The sequence below is a fragment of the Plectropomus leopardus genome, chromosome 18, assembly GCF_008729295.1.
Source record: "Plectropomus leopardus isolate mb chromosome 18, YSFRI_Pleo_2.0, whole genome shotgun sequence".
Classification (NCBI taxonomy): Eukaryota; Metazoa; Chordata; class Actinopteri; order Perciformes; family Serranidae; genus Plectropomus; species Plectropomus leopardus.
The window spans coordinates 17,374,249-17,392,439 of NC_056480.1; the positions used below are offsets into that span (position 1 = coordinate 17,374,249).

General features: G+C 40.8%; 2 protein-coding genes and 1 long non-coding RNA gene across 5 annotated transcripts; 1 reads left to right on the forward strand and 2 right to left on the reverse strand.

The window, feature by feature from the left end:
- Nucleotide 1: 1 nt before the first annotated feature.
- Nucleotides 2-7,480, reverse strand: aste1b (asteroid homolog 1b). 2 transcript variants are annotated; one of them, XM_042505930.1, is made up of 7 exons: nucleotides 7,396-7,480; nucleotides 6,395-6,645; nucleotides 4,898-5,164; nucleotides 3,472-4,454; nucleotides 2,823-3,054; nucleotides 2,526-2,718; nucleotides 2-871 (listed from the first exon to the last, which is right to left on the reverse strand). In XM_042505930.1, exons 2-7 carry the CDS (start codon nucleotides 6,630-6,632, stop codon nucleotides 550-552), a joined length of 2,235 nt encoding a protein of 744 aa, XP_042361864.1. In that variant the 5' UTR covers nucleotides 6,633-6,645; nucleotides 7,396-7,480; the 3' UTR covers nucleotides 2-549. The 2 variants fall into 2 exon arrangements, with proteins under 2 accessions (XP_042361864.1, XP_042361863.1); XM_042505929.1 differs by lacking the exon at nucleotides 7,396-7,480 and adding an exon at nucleotides 7,008-7,061.
- smarcc1b (SWI/SNF related, matrix associated, actin dependent regulator of chromatin, subfamily c, member 1b) lies at nucleotides 7,294-16,299 on the forward strand. Its single transcript, XM_042505928.1, has 28 exons — nucleotides 7,294-7,545; nucleotides 7,880-7,999; nucleotides 8,468-8,553; nucleotides 8,638-8,719; nucleotides 8,809-8,901; nucleotides 9,087-9,156; nucleotides 9,258-9,327; nucleotides 9,410-9,485; nucleotides 9,716-9,841; nucleotides 10,069-10,151; nucleotides 10,247-10,353; nucleotides 10,450-10,509; nucleotides 11,263-11,291; nucleotides 11,438-11,553; nucleotides 11,639-11,710; nucleotides 11,808-11,921; nucleotides 12,217-12,370; nucleotides 12,474-12,584; nucleotides 13,034-13,093; nucleotides 13,614-13,872; nucleotides 13,956-14,027; nucleotides 14,109-14,155; nucleotides 14,255-14,363; nucleotides 14,443-14,576; nucleotides 15,236-15,370; nucleotides 15,465-15,597; nucleotides 15,752-15,856; nucleotides 15,959-16,299. The coding sequence occupies exons 1-28, from the start codon at nucleotides 7,369-7,371 to the stop codon at nucleotides 16,024-16,026; spliced, it is 2,868 nt and encodes a 955-aa protein (XP_042361862.1). The 5' UTR covers nucleotides 7,294-7,368; the 3' UTR covers nucleotides 16,027-16,299.
- Nucleotides 16,300-16,471: 172 nt separating this feature from the next.
- Nucleotides 16,472-18,127, reverse strand: LOC121958040. Of its 2 annotated transcripts, none has more exons than XR_006106807.1 (4): nucleotides 17,867-18,127; nucleotides 17,581-17,727; nucleotides 17,254-17,426; nucleotides 16,472-17,085 (listed from the first exon to the last, which is right to left on the reverse strand). It is a non-coding gene; the product is annotated as an uncharacterized LOC121958040 (long non-coding RNA). The 2 variants fall into 2 exon arrangements; XR_006106806.1 differs by having other exon boundaries at nucleotides 17,250-17,426.
- Between the last annotated feature and the right edge of the window lie 64 nt (nucleotides 18,128-18,191).

Consider the following 18,191-nt stretch of genomic DNA (forward strand, 5'->3'; position numbering starts at 1 on the left):
GTTTGATTTATATTTTTTATTACATAAAGATGAGTAAACTCAAGCACCAAATTCAGAGTTTGAAGGCATCTGCGATAAAATAAGATTTACTCATTAAGATGACATTAGCTGCCAAACAGGAGATGATACGATAGGACATCTCTGTATATTCACCGTTTAAATCTTGTGGTGACGTTAAGTCAAGGTTGAAAACATGCATAAATTACAGTGGCGTTACTTTAATAAAAAGCTCTCATAAATCTGCTAAAATATGGCAAGAGTGGGCTATAGGAAACTGCGACATTTTGCTTGATATATTTTGACCTCACTTGATTTTAGACAGCGACAGAAGTTTTCACAGGCAGGTAAATATCACTTTTGGAGGTTAAATTAGTGCAATAAAGTTATAGAGATAGAAGCTCAGTGGTCAACATTAAGAGGTGTAGTTATTCACTGGTGAAATCTGTAGCATCCCCTGAGTGTGTTATTGATAAACACTGGAATGTCCTCCCTCATTTGGCCCCTAGCAAGTGCTTCTTATCGATCAGTTCATTTTTCTCTGCCTCCTCATCAATCGTCATCAAACTCTTCGTCACTCATCAGGAGAGCAAACCTGTTGTTAATCTCCTCAGCCCCTCTCTCCCCTCCCCTTCCTCCTCTCCCACCTCCCCCTCTTCCTCTTCCTCTTCCTCTCCTTCCTCGGCCTCTGCCTCTCCTCCCTCTCCCTGCTGCAGAAGAGGAGGGATGGCTTTTGGAGCCGCAGGTCCTCACAGCGTCCAGCAAGGAGGAGTAGAGTTGTCCAGATAAGAATCCCCCGGCAAGGAGGGATTCAGCAACTTGGCCTCCTTTCAGATACCTGAGGAGGCCGTGCACCAGTGTACCACTGTACAACCTGAGAGAGAGAGAGAGAGAGAGACACACACACACACACACACACACGCACACGCACACGCACACACACACACACACACACACACACACACACACACGCATACACACACAGGGAGGCAACCAGATCACAAAATTTACATTTTTTCCACTCAACCATGGTGGATAGTCAAGTCCTTCATGTATTTTTTTTTGTTTGTTTAAAATTTTTCAGGAGCTGATAAACTTTAAATTTATTGGATTTTTACGTTGGTTAACATTCAAAAAACACATTTTTTAAAAACAATGTCAGGTTCCAGGCTTGCAGGTGTTCACTTGTGGTGGCTAAAAAAATTATTTATTCATTAATTTCAACTTAAGCTATGGTAAATCATCTAGTTCTCATACAAATTAAACATGTTTAACATATCAACGAGTCTTGTCAAAATTTTGGAATTTCTAACTTTGATACAGTTAGAGATTGGTGGTTAGTAGCAGAGAACAGCAGAATGACTGCAGCAAACATTAAATATAAGAGACAGTGAGAAGAGCTCAGCAAGTACCGGTGTATCGATTCTGCAGAAAATGAGTATTGAAACTGTTTCATATAGTCCTTCAGTATATTGATGAATCAATATTTTTGACAACTCTAATAAAAATATAATTTTAACATAAAAATTCAAGCATCATAACAACATTTAAAAACACAAGTTTGTGTAAAACAGCAATTTGGATGAATTTTCTTTTAGTATTGTGAGCAGATTATTTCCTGTAAATACTGCATCAGAGATGAGTTTTCCTGATATTTTTAGGACATTTTTATATGATTCCCTTTCTTTATTACATTCTCCCTGACGCTTGTCCATTGTTCGGTTAGGTTGTTTTAACTGCGTACTTTTCTAATCCAGGACAAGGCTGTTTAGCAGAGAGTGGAGGCTCTGTGAAGATAGTCTGTGATCAGGTCTTCACTGTGCTCTTATCCTGTGAGTAGGAATAAAGGGGAACACACAGGTGTGTATATATACACAGAAGGCACTAATCAAGACAACGACACACACAGGTGGACAAAGCGAACAGGAGGGAAACACATGGATTAGCTAACAAATGCAGGTGTGGCAGGAAACTCAAGGGTGGTGCAAAAAAGACTAAAACAGAGCAGGAGTGCAGAGAAAACCCTAACAAGGAAGGACAAACAAGGCACAAGAAAGGTGAAACTAATCAGAGAAACACACAAAAGACTTGCGTTATTAATACTCTATAAATATTTCCTGTATGTTCGGGTTGTATTTTAGTGAAGAGACTACTGAGGAATAAATATGTACTATCATTATAACCTTGCTAAAACGACAAAGTTTAAGGTGTCCTGAGACTTCTGCACAGTACTTGTATGAATTCAAGAAATACATAATTTTTGTTGTCATGTTTACCTAGACGCAAGGGGTTCTGGGCTTATCCTGTGAGATTTTATTTAAATTAATATCTCGAACAATAATCTAAACTTTATAAATCATTTCATTTTGTTGTCTTCCTAAAAATGTATGAAATACTGAAATACAGGCCTAACCTGGACTAAATGATCCAAGAAATAACAGATTAATTGATCAAATAGTTGATAATTGCAACTCTGGTTTTCATCTGTGGAAAATACAGTGTTTTCTCTCTCCTCTTTCAGGTCTTACCATGATAGGTGCGGTTCAGGCAGTGGCAGCAGCAACAGCTGATTAAGACACAGTGTGCTCCAGAGGCAGGCCTGCCATTGGCTGAAACTGTGAGCCGCTCCAACATCCAAGCCCCGTCTCTCCCCTGGCCTCACACGCTGTCGATCAAGCCCTGACCACACGTTGCGCTCTGCAGCCCAGTTCAGCTGAGGGACTGGGATGATACGCAACAGGTTTTTGATCATAAAGGATAGATGGCTGTTTGTCTTGTTGCTGGGATAAATGTGTTTTTGTAACAAAAGATACAACACAACTAACCGGTATGTTGGTAGTGGGTAGCTCCTGGCTGGTTGTTCAAGGTCAGCTCTCCGTAAACCATCCCAAGCACCAAAGCCTGGAGCTGAGGCTGTGAGGGCGTCGGTGTGGCCTCTCGCACCCAGAAGGCTGTCACTGCTACAGCCAGCCTCAGGTGGGGAGGAACAGCAGTTAGGGCAGACTCCTTCGTCCCCAAGACTTCTAACAGGACAGCAAGACGAACTGCCACAGGAGCCTGGATAAATCATAAGTGATTTCACATAAAAACTACAGTACTGTGCAAAAGTCTTAGGCCACCATAAATTTGTTGATTTTTATAATATATATGTCTCTTTATTAAGATACAAAGAATACAGAAAACATGTTCAATGCATTAAAACACAGAAAAAGACTAAAACAGAACAGGTGTGCAGAGAAGACCCTAACAAGGAAGGACAAACAAGATACAAGAAAGGTGAAACTAATCAGGGAAACACACAAAAGACTCGCATTATTAATACTCTATAAATATTTTCTGTATGTTCTGGTTGTATTTTAGTAAAGAGACTACTGAGGAATAAATATGTACGATCATAGTTTAAGGTGTCCTGAGACTTCTGCACAGTACTCTATGAATTCAAGAAACACATATCATTTTTGTTGTCATGTTTACCTGGCCGAGTGTATCTAGACGCAGGGAGGTTCTGGGCTGATGTGCTTCCACCTGGTTTTTCTTTAAGTTCAGATCCACACGGTCGTACTCCTCTACACTGATTGGGGCATTAGAGCCCTGAGCCTGCACTGTAGCTGCTTGTTCAATGCCAAATCCTACATTAGCACCCTGCTGTGTGGGTAAAATGATGCCCTGACCCCTACCTCCACCAACATGACCACCTCCTCGCCCCCTTCCCCCTCGCCCTCGTGTACCCTGGCTGATGTTTTCTTGGCCCCTCATACCTCCTGCTTGGACATCTTGGCCTCTCTTCAGTAATATTCCATATATGGCCTGGCGTATGGCTCTGGCACTGCAATGACTGCTGGCTAGCTTGCTGTTCTCCACCTGTGGGATGAGCAGGACTCTATGCATCACTACAGCATCTACAACCAAAGGAGCCAACAGTCCCTGCGCTGCAGCCAGCGACAGGCACTCTGGCAGCCCAGAGATCCGCCCTCCAGGAGCCGCCTTACCTCCAGAGAACCAGCGAGCCAGAGAGCTCTGAGCGGTGATGTGGTACTCCTGCATACCTGCCCACAGCTGGGAACTGAGCCCACCCTTCTGTCCTCTCTTGCCCCTACCGCCTCCACCTTCCTCCCCCATTAGCCTGCTCACTTCCTCCAAAGCCTCAGCAGGACTTGAAAAAGAGCACAACCAGAGGAGAAAGCCCTCGATGCGTGAAGCGGGTGCTCTGCCTTTACCTCTGCCGCCACCTCTCCCTGCTGCACTCACATCTATCAGGCTCACGAGTGTCTCAGTATCTTTTGGAGTGCCGTAGTCATTACCAGCCAGGACGGCACACAGGGGCAGTAACTCCTGGTTCATGCCCCCAAACCAGCGACACAGCCCGTTAGTGGTGTAGCAGCGAGCCGAGATGTAGCGGTGAGAGGCTTTACCGTTCAGATTGGTCCACTGGAAAAAATGGAGTGGCAGATAACCACCTAGGAAAACAAAGCATATAAACAACATGTAAAACAACAGCTATATACTATCACTATCACTCATTACAAAGGTCTTTGTGGACTTGTGTTGATGGCAATTTTTTTTTCAAATTTAGGGAGAATTTTGAAGGGAAAAAGAAAAAAGCTAGGAAAAAACATATTTTCAGAATTACTATAATTACATACTTAAAGTTATGTTCCAGAATTATTAAGATTTTTAAAGCACTTTTTCCAAGTCTTTTTTGTCCTTTTTTAACTTTCTTTCTTTTCCTTTTAAAATAATTTCAGGTAATTTTCTTGATCTTTTTTTTTTAAACTAATTTCTTGTTAATTTTGGAGTAATTTCTTCATTTGTTGCTATTTGCCTTCTTCCCATGTTTTTGAAAGAAATCAAACCAATTTATTCAAGTTTCAAAGAGTTAAAGTCCTGTCTCTACCCACACCTGGCAGGTCAAAGATATAAAAGTCGCTGTCGTTGGTCAGAACTGGGCAGTTCCACTGTCGAGCCAAGCACGCAATTTCCCAGTCAGCCTCCGCTGGACACTGGAACAGTGGGACTCCTCTCTGGACGAGGACCTGAATGAAGACATCTCGTGTGAGGATGGGGAGTACAGAGCCGTTGCGGCCGTGGGAGAGACTGTCCGCCTCCTTTATCTTGGACTGCAGACGCTGGCGCAGAGTGGGAAACTTCTTTTCACTGGGGTCAATCCCTTATTAACATAAAAAAAGACAGAAAAAAATATCTGTTGGTGTTACAAATGCCGACAAACCTAATGGACAGTTATTTATTTAAGGAGAATTTGCCTTTCAAACCCAAAGGCAGGTCTTGTGGTTCATGGGAAGTCTTAAACTGAATGAAATCTCTGACTGATGTTTAAACATGGAAACATTCATATAATGAATTTTAAAAAGTTGAGTTTCCTAAAAAATAAGAAACTCATAGGCAGTGGTGTAGTTTATAAAAGTAACAATACTTTGTTACAATACAGAAGTATATTTTGGAAGCATCTGTACTGTACGTAAGTTTTTATATTTCTGTCACCTTTCACTTTTACTCCACTACATTTCCTAAATAAAAGGTATACTTTTACTCCACTACATTTCTATGTTTTGGAGTATTTTACTGTAGGAGCAGGGTGAGGGTTTCTTTCACAACTTCACCTACTACCAGGGTGCTTGGAAAAGATAATATATCAAAAGAGGTCCAAGCTCCAGCAACACTGGTAGTATTTCGAAGAACTTTATAGCAATAACAACATATTTTAGCTTGTGGCCTTCATCAAAATGACCTAAATAATCCACAGAATTCAGGCCGCTTTGTTTTTCTTTTTAAAACCAGCCTTTACTTGTTCGTATACAACGTGGTTAATGAGATTGATAATCAATATTTGGAATCGCTATGCATTTACAATAAAATTAAAAATCTTTCTGTCAATATTTAGAATTTGGAATACAACAAACTCCAACACAAAATTTTGTTTAATTGCCTTTAGCAAATGTTTAATGAAAACTGAAACTTTTATTAATTTATTTTTATTAAGTCAAGAGAAAATTTAAATTAAAAATGAATAAATAAAAATAGTTGCCTGAGGTTTTACAATGTAAAAGTTCCTCCCATGCTAACACTATACTAACAATTAATTTTATCGGTGATCATTAAATTTTCCAATACAGATAATCAGCAAAATGCTAAATATCGGCCCCAATAATCGGCCAGGCTGATAATCTGTCGACTCCTATTTAACATTATAACATTGCTTTTGATACTTAAGTACAGTAAATATCAGATACTTTAAGACTTTTACTCGAATAATATTCTAATAGGTGAATTAAACTTCTACCACAATCATTTTCTGGTTAGATATCTCTACGTTTAGTATGGCTTTTAGGTACTTCATCCACCACTGCCGATAGACACTGCAATTCCAAAGCATCCTCACCTCCATCCAGTACCACATATGGCTGGATGTTGCAGGCCGCCAATGCAGAGAGGAACTGGGTGAGCAGGCAAGCAAAAGCATCATAGTCCCCTCCATGCTGCTGGTCCAGACCGTGGTTAAAGTAGAGACGGAAATACAAGCTGCAGCCATCAATAACCAGGCGGCTGTCCCTGAACTTCACATCCTGGAGGAAGTTTCTGTTCCCCTCCACATAGGTGGTCAGACCCTGGACACCCATAGGATCTCAGGGCCTGCAGGAGAACATGTAGTGAGAGGATGAGTTAATGAGTTACTCACAGGGGTGCTGCAGTGACACGAAGAGTAGTTTCCTGGTTGCTGTGAGGGGTGTGGAGTCTGCGGTTTTGGAGATATCCAATTATAGAAGGAGACGGAAAAATATCATGCGCTCCTTCTGCTGAGTAGACAGTCAGCTGTACAGGAGTTTGTTTTCCTGACAGACATTGTGACTGACTCTTGGAAAATTACAAGAAAGCGGAAGTTTTTGCAACAAAACAATTCGTATAAAACAATGCTAAGAGATTTAACCTTATTATATATACATTTTCAAACAATTATTCGACACGTAGCTTGAAATTAAAGAGTTGCCACCGACCTATGTCACTTCACTTCTGTTTACATGACTCGCGCTGTTATTTCCTTGTTGTGTTAAACTTCAAAGTAAAAGCCCTATATTTTAACAACGGTATGTATTCTGTTGTGCATAACAAACACTCAAACACTTATGGTGTATTTTAAAGGGATAATAATAAATCAAAAAAGCATACGATAAATTTGTAAAAAAAAAAAAAAAAGAAAATGTAAAAATAATACATAGTTAATTACTCAGAAATTGAAAACCCTTATGCCGAACTGCGACAGTCACGTTGCGTCTCGCGAGACAAAACGAGAACTCCAAAGCTAGCAAGCGCGCTAGCCAGTTTTGTTCTCCCATTTGAGAATATCCTCGTTTTGTTATGGCCACAATGTCCGGAGGAACAAACCTCGGCATTCCCGGGACAAGCCAAACCAGCTCCGGAACATCCACACACCGGAAAAAAGACAGCAGTCCGTCCGCCAGGTTCTGGGAGAGCCCAGACACTTTAGCCCAGCTGGAGGTGGTGCGACAGTGGATCGGGAAGCACTACAAAAAGGTAGTTAGCTGGTCAGAAAGCTAGCTAACAAGCTAGCCGCCCCCTGCTAGCATGGCTCAGACTGTAAACAAACGACTCATGCTGAATAACGTTACGTTTACACTAGTCTGCAAGATTTGTGTGGTGAAGTTAAAGAGTGCCGTGTTTATTTAAAATAATAAATATAAAATATGAGGTCCAACTTTAGTTAAGTCTCAGAGGTTAATCAAAACAAATACAAGAGTTTAGGTGGCGATGCTATCGGTAAAACGCAGTGGGTTGCATTAAGCATGATGATACTACATTCTCCTCATATGCCTCATAAAAGCTCCGATTACGTTTGTGTGTCTGTCAGTATGTGCTGGTGGATGCTCCATCATGTCAGGCTCTGGCTGCAGTGATCCTACAGCTTCTTCAGTTTCAAGAGGATGCCTTTGGCAGACAAGCTACCAGTCCTGCGCTCACCAAACTGCCTGTAAGTCCGTTTTTGTAATCGTTACACTTCACTCTGAATTTATAATACCTGATCGTTTGATTGTTAGCAGTTCTCAAATTGCATGCCAAGATGTGATGATATGTTCTTGTAAATGGATAGATACATTTGTGTGACAACACTATTGCAATTATTATGCGTTTATGCAATCTATTCAATTTTTCCTATTTGTTATTTGTATTCTGGAGCTTGGTACAAAAGAATTGCACTACACCTTGTACTGTCTTTTTTTTTTAGTGTGACATATACAAGCAATTTGATTTTATCAAGTCAAGTTTTGATATTGTATATCTAGAATATTCAAGGATAAAAACACCAAAAATCTTGAAGCATCTACCAGTTGTGGTCCTCATTAGACAGCGAAAAGAGTAAAGTGACGGAAGATCTGGCAAGATGTGTTTAAAACATATAGAACAAAACAGACTGTTGATTTTTACAATTTCTCTGCAGGCACAGTACTTCTTGGACCTGCGGCCAGGGGGTGGACTCTGCCACATCCTTGGCACTGCCTACAAGTTCAAGGCTGAACAAGGCTGGTGAGTAGCATGCCTGTAATGTCTTTGCATTTTTCGTAATAGTATCCTTCATATCATCTCTCTTCTGTTCTCTTTCTTTTATAGGCGCAGGTTTGACCTGCAGAATCCATCCAGAACTGAAAGGAATGTCGAGATGTTTGGTGCTATCGAAAGAGCACTGATCCAGGTGACATAGACTCATATAAATACACACAAATTAACCTCACCAGAGATGCAACACTAATAAATGTGTGCATGTGTTTTGATTGTCTACAGAACAAATGTATGTCACTGCCTGTGGTATATGTGGACCCTACACTGGATGAGGAGCTGACGAGCAGACTTACGGATATTATTACCAAACACCAGGTAAAGTTCTGCTCGAGTGAATTACCTTTGAGCGAACAGTGTGATGAAGACAAAAGTGTTTTAGGTTGATGTACACATAGGCACGTCTAGATGACTTGAAAAGTAGCGAGCATATGAAACTCTGCATAGCTCTGATAATGTAGTTCAGTATCAGTGCTACAGGGTCACAGTTTGTCCCACCACAGGCTACACTCACTGAGGACCGAACGCTCGCCAGTCACCACATCTGCCCCTCACCCGCTTCGACAGAGGAAGGTGAGTTAAAGTTTTTGTGTGAATATGTGTTTGTTTTCCTTTAAAGGGCTACTTGGCACGTATATAATCTAATAAATTGTTTCTGACACATTTATTTTTAGATGAATGGATGCGTCCTGTAATGCGTAAAGACAAACATGTTTTGGTACACTGGGGCATGCACCCTGACAGGTAATACACGAGCACAGACAAAGATGCTCATACATAAACACAATACTTATACTTATTGTGTCGCTTGCCACTTTTTTAACAGTTACGACAGTTGGCTGTCCGCGAGTGATGTTGAAGGAGAGGTTGAAGAGCCACCACATTCAGAAAAGCCGTGGCGGGTCAGTAAAGCAGCACACATACCAAAAACATGATGCTGTTAATGCTGTACTAGATTACACAACCATTTTTGTTTTTGCTACGTTTACATTTACACTTTATCAATAAGTCTAAGTCAATTATGTTGTTGTTTTTTTCTATATGTTCTTTTATGTGGGCTTTTTTTGGGCGCTAGATGAGATGCACCAGTATGCACATTAACGCAAATTTTGTATGGGTGGGTGTGCTCCAGGTCCATGCTGGCTGGGTTCTGGACACAGATGTTTTCAACGAATGGATGAATGAAGAGGACTATTGTGTGGATGAGAGGAATGAACCAATAATTCTCCGACGACGTATTCACCTCAGAGACGACCAGGTTTGTGTGAAGCTGTTGGCTGTCTAGAGGGCTTGTGGGCAGGAAGGTGCTCTCAATTATTAATGCATTAATCCTCCTCTTTTTCCTGGCAGAAAATAGAGGAAATCGTAAATGAGGGGACTTTCATTTTCCAAACATCTTGATCTTGAGCTCTGATATTTCAGTCAATGATGTTTAAACTCTGGCTTTGTTGGTTTTTCATCATGTACCTCTTTGCGCTGTTGCAGGACTCCAAACCCACCCCTTCCAAAAAGAGAAGACGCTCCCCCTCTCCTCCTGCCTCTGAAGGCAGGAAGAAAGGAAAGAAGGGGTAAGAAACAACTGTTTTAATCAAACAGGAGGGTATGTTTTTGTTTTGGTAATTTAGTGTGTAGTCTCAACATTTATTTTTGTGTGTGTGCACAGGAGAAGGCGTGGACAACAGGAGGAAGAGCCAGAGGAGGACCTGACCAAAGACATGGAGGACCCTACCCCTGTTCCTAACATGGAGGAGGTTATACTACCCAAAAATGGTAAAACACTAAAAAATAATGACTAGGAAATTTGCCACATAGAATTATTCATTAAAGTAGCTTTTATCTCTAAATTATTTTCTTATGTTCTTGTAGTCAACCTGAAGAAGGACAGTGAGAATACTCCTGTCAAAGGAGGGACCATGGCTGACCTGGGTAGGTTAAGTGTTATAGCTAATGTTTCAAGGGATACTTCAAACCCCAAAATATCATTTGTACATCCATTACTCGTCTGGTATTACCTCAAATTCATAAAAAAAAAAACAATTCTTCTTGCATTCCTCCAATAAATATGGAATCCAAAAACTTGAGAAAATTCTTAAAGAAATTACATAAAGGGGGGCTACGTTTAAAAACAGCAAAACTATATCAAAACATCAGTTTAAAGATGCTCTCACAACTTGTACAGTATAATCTACGTCTCATATATCCGTCAGTTGCTCAGTACTTTACATGCACATGCATTTTTGCTAAAACGTTACTATTTAAAAACAAGTAACGCATCTGGGCAAGTACATTTGTCTGATCTCTGCGTGTGCATTCCATTGAAATCCTGCTTCTCAGCTCTGCCTGAGACTTGGATTTGCGTGAGTTGTGTGGGAGTTTGTAAACAGATGTTTTGAAACAGATTTGCGGTCATTAAAAACAGTCCCATTTGTTTCAAGAGTTAATCAAGAGTTGTTTTGTTTTTAGATAAGAAAAGCAATGTTTTCTTTATGTATTAATGCAACATCGGGTGAGTAATTGATATAAAAATGATCATTTTTGGGGTGAAGAATTTTTTCTATAAAGAAATGTAGCATTTGTAAATGATTCTTACAACAATAAAAAAGAATGAATTAAGGCTGGTATTTTGTTTGTGTAAATGCACCTTGAATTTTCACCCTTCCTGAAAATTTCTTCTTTCAGATGAACAGGAGGATGACTTCCCAGGAAGGGTAAATATGATGTCACTTCATCTCAGTGAAAATGTTTTCTAATTGCAGGAGGTCTGAGAAATCTGCCTCATGTATTGTCTTTGATGTTATAATGGTACTAAATGCACCTTGTGTCTGTATGTGTGGGTGTATGTGTGTGTGTGTAGGAAGATGAGGAGGGTAGAGCGGAGATACCTCGTCTGTCAGAGGGAGAGGATAACATCACAGAACAAACCCATCACATCATAATACCAAGCTACACATCTTGGTTCAATTATAATAGGTAAATGAAAACACACACAGATGCATTCTTCAGCACATACTCAAATTCATAACCTAATCCCCAATAACCTTTCCATATATTCCAGCACTCACTCCATAGAGAAACGTGCATTGCCTGAATTCTTCAATGGAAAGAACAAGTCCAAATCTCCAGAAATGTGAGTACTGCAGAATTTAAGACTTTTAACAATCAAGTCTGATCCAGTTATGGAGATGGTGTCACTAAAAAACCTTTTTTTGTCCTGCACACTGCAGCTACCTGGCGTACCGTAACTTCATGATCGACACATACCGGCTCAACCCCCAGGAATATCTCAGTTCAACGTCTTGCAGACGCAACCTCACTGGAGACGTCTGTGCAGTCATGAGGTATGACTTAGTGTGTGGGTGTTTGCCATCATGCATTGTCTCGCTGTATCTGCTTGAGTAAGTGCAGTATGTGGGTGTTCTGAAATATAAATGTGCGAACAAATTCAATCTGTTAGTGTTGGGATGAAACAATCGGTATGTGGTGCTTTTAATGCATCTCAAAAGCAGCTTTTACTTTTAAGTACAACGTGACACGAGTGGATTTGTCAGTGTATTTACATCCATATGTGGGTGCATTTTTATAGCTTCAACACTGTAGAAATGAACAGAAGGATAAAATATTCTTTGTGTCCAGGGTTCATGCGTTTTTGGAGCAGTGGGGTTTGATTAACTACCAGGTGGATGCAGAGAGCAGACCACTCCCCATGGGACCCCCACCCACCCCCCATTTTAATGTTTTGGCTGACACACCGTCCGGGCTGGCCCCCCTACAACACAAACCCCTGCAGGTAAAACAAACACACACACACATACAGGAGCACGTGACAGCAGCTCTACAGAGATGTCTGATTGCATCCTGATAAACTCGGCGCCCCACTCTCACTCCTGCAGGTGTCAGCCTCTCAGCACATGCTGTATTTCCCAGAAAAGAGCAGAGAGAAGCCTTCAGACTGCCAGAACTTTGGTCTTCGCTCCGACATCTACACCAAGAAGCACCCTAAGGTCTCACACAGTAACCATACAAAAATAGTGAAAATGGCTTTTTTTAAAAAAAAAACTTTTCTTGTTTTAAGATAGTTTAAATCATGTTTTGCACACAGGGTTGCAACGGTATGTTGTTATTGTTTGAATAAATGTTTTCCGTTCCATTTTCCATTCATTTGCTTTTTTTTTAGAACATTAAATAAAATTAATACTGTAGATAAGTAAAGGTGCATGTGAAGTACACAGGATAACCACCAATTTTCTTTTTATTACGGTTTACTGTAAACTGATAATCCGTTGCAACCCTTTTTCGTAAAATTACCTAGTTTTACATTTACATGTTGACATATTTTTTCTCAATTGTTTTCCCCTTTTTAATATACTAATCTCTCTTTTTTTAACAATTTCTGTGAATTTTTAAATGTCTTTAAATAAGAATTGTAATATTTTTATGGCATCTGTCTCAGACGAAAGGAGCAAGTGCAGGAAGGGAATGGACAGAGCAAGAGACGCTTTTGCTTTTAGAGGTAAGACACTAACTTTTGGATTTCTATCATAGATATTAGGCCTTATAAGTCATTGAAGTCTTCAGTTTGAATGTATCTGCTGTAATTGATCCATCTTTTAATTTCTTTTTTGTCAAAATGCGCAAAAGTCCACCTTTCTGATGTTACAAATCTTAAAATATCTTTATGTCTTTTCACATAATACTTGCACTTACCTGTTGGCAAAATTTAGATAAGCCGAACTCATTCTAAATTTTGTATACCTGCATAAAAGACGGGACCACTTGTGTATTACTTTCCTTCTTAACTAGCTTAAATAAGAAAAAGATGATTTGTCCAAAACTTTCTTATATTTTTTTTTATTTATTATTTTGACAAGGAATTTATGTGCCTGACACCCCTAGACACCCTTTTTATACGCGACTCTTATCTTCCAGTGAAAATGCTTAATTTTTTTATTACATGGTGATTGACGTTTAACGTTTTACAATCTCTTCTCTGCCTCGCCTGTTATTCTGTCTTTCCCCTCTGTCACTCTCAGGCCTTAGAGGTCTACAGAGATGACTGGAACAAAGTATCCGAGCATGTAGGCTCCAGAACTCAGGACGAGTGTATCCTCCACTTCCTTCGTCTGCCGATAGAAGACCCTTACCTAGAGGACTCATCTGCCTCCCTCGGCCCACTAGCGTACCAGCCTGTGCCTTTCAGTCAATCAGAAAACCCCGTCATGAGCACTGTGGCCTTCCTGGCATCCGTGGTTGACCCGCGGGTGGCATCATCCGCAGCTAAGGCCGCACTAGGTGAGAGGACAGAGAAGGAGGAGTGTAAATATCTGTGTAGTATGGATTATTGTATGGTTTTGATTCTACATCTATGTCTTCAGAGGAGTTTTCCCGAGTGCAGGAGGAGGCGACGGATAAGGTCTCTGAAACATCCAACCAGCCTGACAAAACAGGTAATACATGCACATAATCACACACAAATAAATATTGTTCTCCCCAATGCATCTCTTATTCTGTCTTCCTCTGTCCTTCAGAGTCGATGGATGCAGACAAAATAGAAACAAACTCCACCTCCCACCAGGTGAGTCAGCTGTAAGATCTCAGATATAGTTTTGTTGCAGCTGCTCTCGATGTTTTTTGTGGCTTACCTTAAGTGTGTGCACATTTGGATCTGTTCCAGGTCCCTTCAAGGGCAGATGGGCTGAAGGCAGAACCCAGTGGGGCCAAAGTGGAGGGAGACCTAGTCAAAAGAGAAAACGCAGAAAATATACTTGCAGAGGACAGAGACGGTATATAAATGTGTCCAGTTAATGCACTATGTGTGCGCACGTGCATGTCTGTCTAATGAAACTCTCTTATCTGTTCCAGGAAGGGGGGATGACGATGAGAGTTTAGGGCGGGGAGACGTGGATGAGGGAAGAGTGATGGAGCAGGATCTGGTGGAGGGCAGCGTTGCCACGGCAGCAGCAGCTGCTCTTGCTTCAGCTGCCACAAAAGCCAAGGTAAAGTCCCACCCTTCCACTTCAAAACCGACCAATCACAGGGATGGAAAGTGAAGCAATGGTTGTCATCTTAAATAGAGGGGTCTTTTTCAGTCTTGCCACTGTTTTTCTAGCAGCCAAGACAGACACCATCTTTCAGATCATTCTTTGCACACAAGTGTATATGTAGGATATACAATATATCTGACAGATTATAGATGGGGATTATTTGAAAAATGTTTTAATGCAGGTTATAAATGAAATAAATGGTCCTGTAAAGTGGGTTTGATTCCACATTGTGTTTTATTGTAAACCAAGAAGTTCTTTTCAGACTTTTGGTTTTTCCCAATCTTCCCTACATGAGTGAGATCACTTATGCGCCGCCTCTTGTTACCAATGATTGATTTTGTAGTTTCCTTTCATTCACTCTCTTAATTTATTTCCTCTCTCCCTCCTTGCCATGCTCTGTCACACCCAATTTATTCTACCTTCCTCGTACCTCTTATCTTTTCTCCTCTTCCTCAGGGTTTTCTCTCTTTTATCTTTACCTCTGCTACCTTTTTAATTTCCTTCCTTCTCAACTGTCAAATTTGCTTACCCATGCACTTCTGTACTCATTTATTGTGTCTATTCTTCTAACCTCTTCTCACTTTCTGCGTCTTTGCCTCGTGTGACTGCAGCACTTGGCAGCAGTAGAGGAGAGGAAGATCAAGTCCCTGGTGGCTCTGCTGGTGGAGACCCAGATGAAGAAGCTAGAGATCAAACTGAGGCACTTTGAGGAGCTGGAGACCATAATGGACCGTGAGAAAGAGGCTGTGAGTGAACATGAATATCTGCCAAAGCCAATCTTTAATTCCTGAAATGTAAAAGAAAGAATCTAATGTCTGCGTGTACGTGTGTGTCATGCAGCTGGAGCAGCAGCGGCAGCAGCTCCTGTCCGAGAGACAGACGTTCCACACTGAGCAGCTGAAACAGGCAGAGATGAAGGTTCGCCAGCAGAGGGAGCAGCACAGTCAGCCGGGATACACAATGCAGCAATCAGGTCTGACCACACACAAAAATCTAAAGCTGTCTAAGAAGTGACACACCCAAAAATAATGTTATTTTTTTAAGGACAAAACCACTGACACATTTTCACCTTTAAGTAATGGTTTGTTCCTGCGCTTAACATCTCTGGTACTCTCATTTCAATTTAGCCCTGCCTCCTCCGTCAGGTCAGGCCATGCCCAACCGGATGATGCCTGGTGGGGGAAACACTCAGGTGATGGCCCCTCGTCACCCTGGAGCTCCCAATGGCATGTGTGAGTTTTCGTTACTGGTTCAAAATGCTGTTTTTTGTTATTTTATCTATGGTCAGACTCTGTTGGTATAATGATACTATCTTCTTCTGTTTTGTGTCTCAGACCCGTCCTCACAACCTGATGGGATAGCACCAGCTCAGCCAGGTCCTCCTGCGTCCAGCCACAGCTGAACCGACCAGAAAAGACACACACACACACATACACACACACTTCCATTAACCACACATGAAAATGTAACACTGACAGAAATGTTCAGGAACAACTGTTAAGAAATTGAACTCTGTAACTCTTCATTAGTCACGTGTTTATGGACACAAGTAAGTACACTGTTAATGTGTAATTGGTCAACGGCTCAGTCCGTCTTATATCTGTGAAATATTTGTGCTCTGATGTCAGAGTTGGGAAAGACTGAACTCGACTCATTAAAGTTGTTTTACAAGAAACAAGATATGTCTTTTGTTTCAGTCCAGCTGGTTTCATTAAGTGCGTGTGCGTGCGTGCGTGCAAGCATTGCTGTTAAAAACATCCTAAAAATGACAACTTTTTTTGCCCCTTCTCTGAGATTGCTGAGTTTGTTCACTTAATGTACATAAAAAGTGGAACACTTGCCCTTTTATTAAGTATACTCCATGAATCAGGTTGCATAAATGTATTTATTGTTTTCAAAATCATACATATTCTTCCACACATTCTATAAACTACATATGTATGTAGTTTGTGGCATTTTATAAGACACTGTGTTGTTCTAGTTAAACTAGTTCAAATGTCCCATTTTGGCAGTGAGGGTGTATTAACTAAACCTGCTTTGTGTTTACATCCTCTGAACTCATCTTTGTATGTGACGACAATAAAGTTTCAAAGGTCTGTCAGCACACAGACCTTTGAAACTTTATTGTCATCACATATGAACTACAGTGTTTGGCCTCCCGGCCTGTTAGATGTCCACGCCTGGGCAGTGAATTTAAGAGGGAGAAATGATCATCAGAGGCTTGATGTCTTCGTTCAGTGGTGACTGAAATGGGCAGACCCAGAACACACTGGAGGAATTCAATAACTCGCCTGGTAAACTTAAAGGGCCCACAGGGGCACTGGAAAGCATTGCTTGGGAGAGGAACGTCTGGAGTGCTTTGCTCTGCTTGGTGCTCCAGTGAACCCGCCATACGTGAACGGACAACAATGGACAGATGGATGGGTGGATGTATCCATTTTTTTCTTCCTCAGTTCCCTCCCTGTTTTGTAGGAAGTATGTAAAATGTGTAGGGAAAATGTTGCAAAGAAAAAGAACACATTTTTCTTTAGGAAAAATTGTGGAAGAAAAGTAAAAGTTGACAGAAATATCAAAATGAAAAGTAAAGATACCCAAAAAAATCTTAGCGTAACAAAGCATTATTACTTACTGTTACATTACCCTGCTGTCTTCTTTTCAGCTGATTCCTTGTTTTCCTTCAATGACATAAGGCCAAGGATGACAATTACAAAAGCATTGAATCCACACGCCAGTTTAATTTCCATTTTGAGTACACCAGTGACGTTCAGCGCAATAATTCCAATGATCATCTTTGTAACATCTCTGAAAATACAGGAAGAGTAATTAATTAAAGATGAGTTTAGAATTGGCTGAGAATTTTATCTAGCTTCATAAATATCTCACAAGCTATAAAAATAACCACAACGTTACTAACTACGTTCAGTAAATGAATGGCAGGGAATACACGTAAACCTACCCTGAAGAAAGCTCACTGGTCAGTGCTTAGATTCCAAGAAAGACCAATGAGATTGTTATTGTCACCGTCACGACTTCATAAGATGGAATTGTGACATGTGCTGCTTTCACTGATGTCGCACCTCCAAATGTAAACACTAAATTTTTCCTGCAAAATGACAACAACAGAAAGAGATCACCAAAAGGTCAAACTCGGATTTCCACAAAAGAGGGCAGTTTTTAGATGTATATAGCAACAGCATAAGATGTATTAATACAAAGAGATGCACTGTGTCAGCTGTACTCACAGTTGGATTGGATCTATCATCGTGAGAAAAGCCCTCTTTGTTTCAGCAGTTGTGGCTTCAGTGAGATGACTTTTGTCTTGTCAAACTGTACTGAGGAGGCTTTGGAAATAAGCAGGTAATACAACTGGAAAGTGATCAGACAAACAAGACACAGGTGGTAAAAGGAGAGGAACACAGGGATTTGTTAACAACAAGGGTGTGGCAGGGAGCATTAGCGTGGAAAAAACAAGACTTTAATACTGAACAGGAGTGCAGGAAAGATTCTGGGATCAAGGAGGGACTAACGGGACTGATAAAAGACAGGTGTGACCAAAAACAGGCAGGA

What these genes read in the sequence shown, in the direction of transcription:
- aste1b (XM_042505930.1), bottom strand. Translation starts at nt 6,632, where the DNA reads ATGGGTGTCCAGGGTCTGACCACCTATGTGGAGGGGAACAGAAACTTC. An exon ending in ATATGTGGTACTGGATGGAG is followed by an intron (nt 5,165 to 6,394) that starts GTGAGGATGCTT and finishes TATGTTAATAAG; the next exon opens with GGATTGACCCCAGTGAAAAG. An exon ending in TACCCACTACCAACATACCG is followed by an intron (nt 2,719 to 2,822) that starts GTTAGTTGTGTT and finishes GTATCATCCCAG; the next exon opens with TCCCTCAGCTGAACTGGGCT.
- smarcc1b (XM_042505928.1), top strand. Translation starts at nt 7,369, where the DNA reads ATGGCCACAATGTCCGGAGGAACAAACCTCGGCATTCCCGGGACAAGC. An exon ending in TCGGGAAGCACTACAAAAAG is followed by an intron (nt 7,546 to 7,879) that starts GTAGTTAGCTGG and finishes TGTGTCTGTCAG; the next exon opens with TATGTGCTGGTGGATGCTCC. An exon ending in AAGTCCAAATCTCCAGAAAT is followed by an intron (nt 11,711 to 11,807) that starts GTGAGTACTGCA and finishes TGCACACTGCAG; the next exon opens with CTACCTGGCGTACCGTAACT.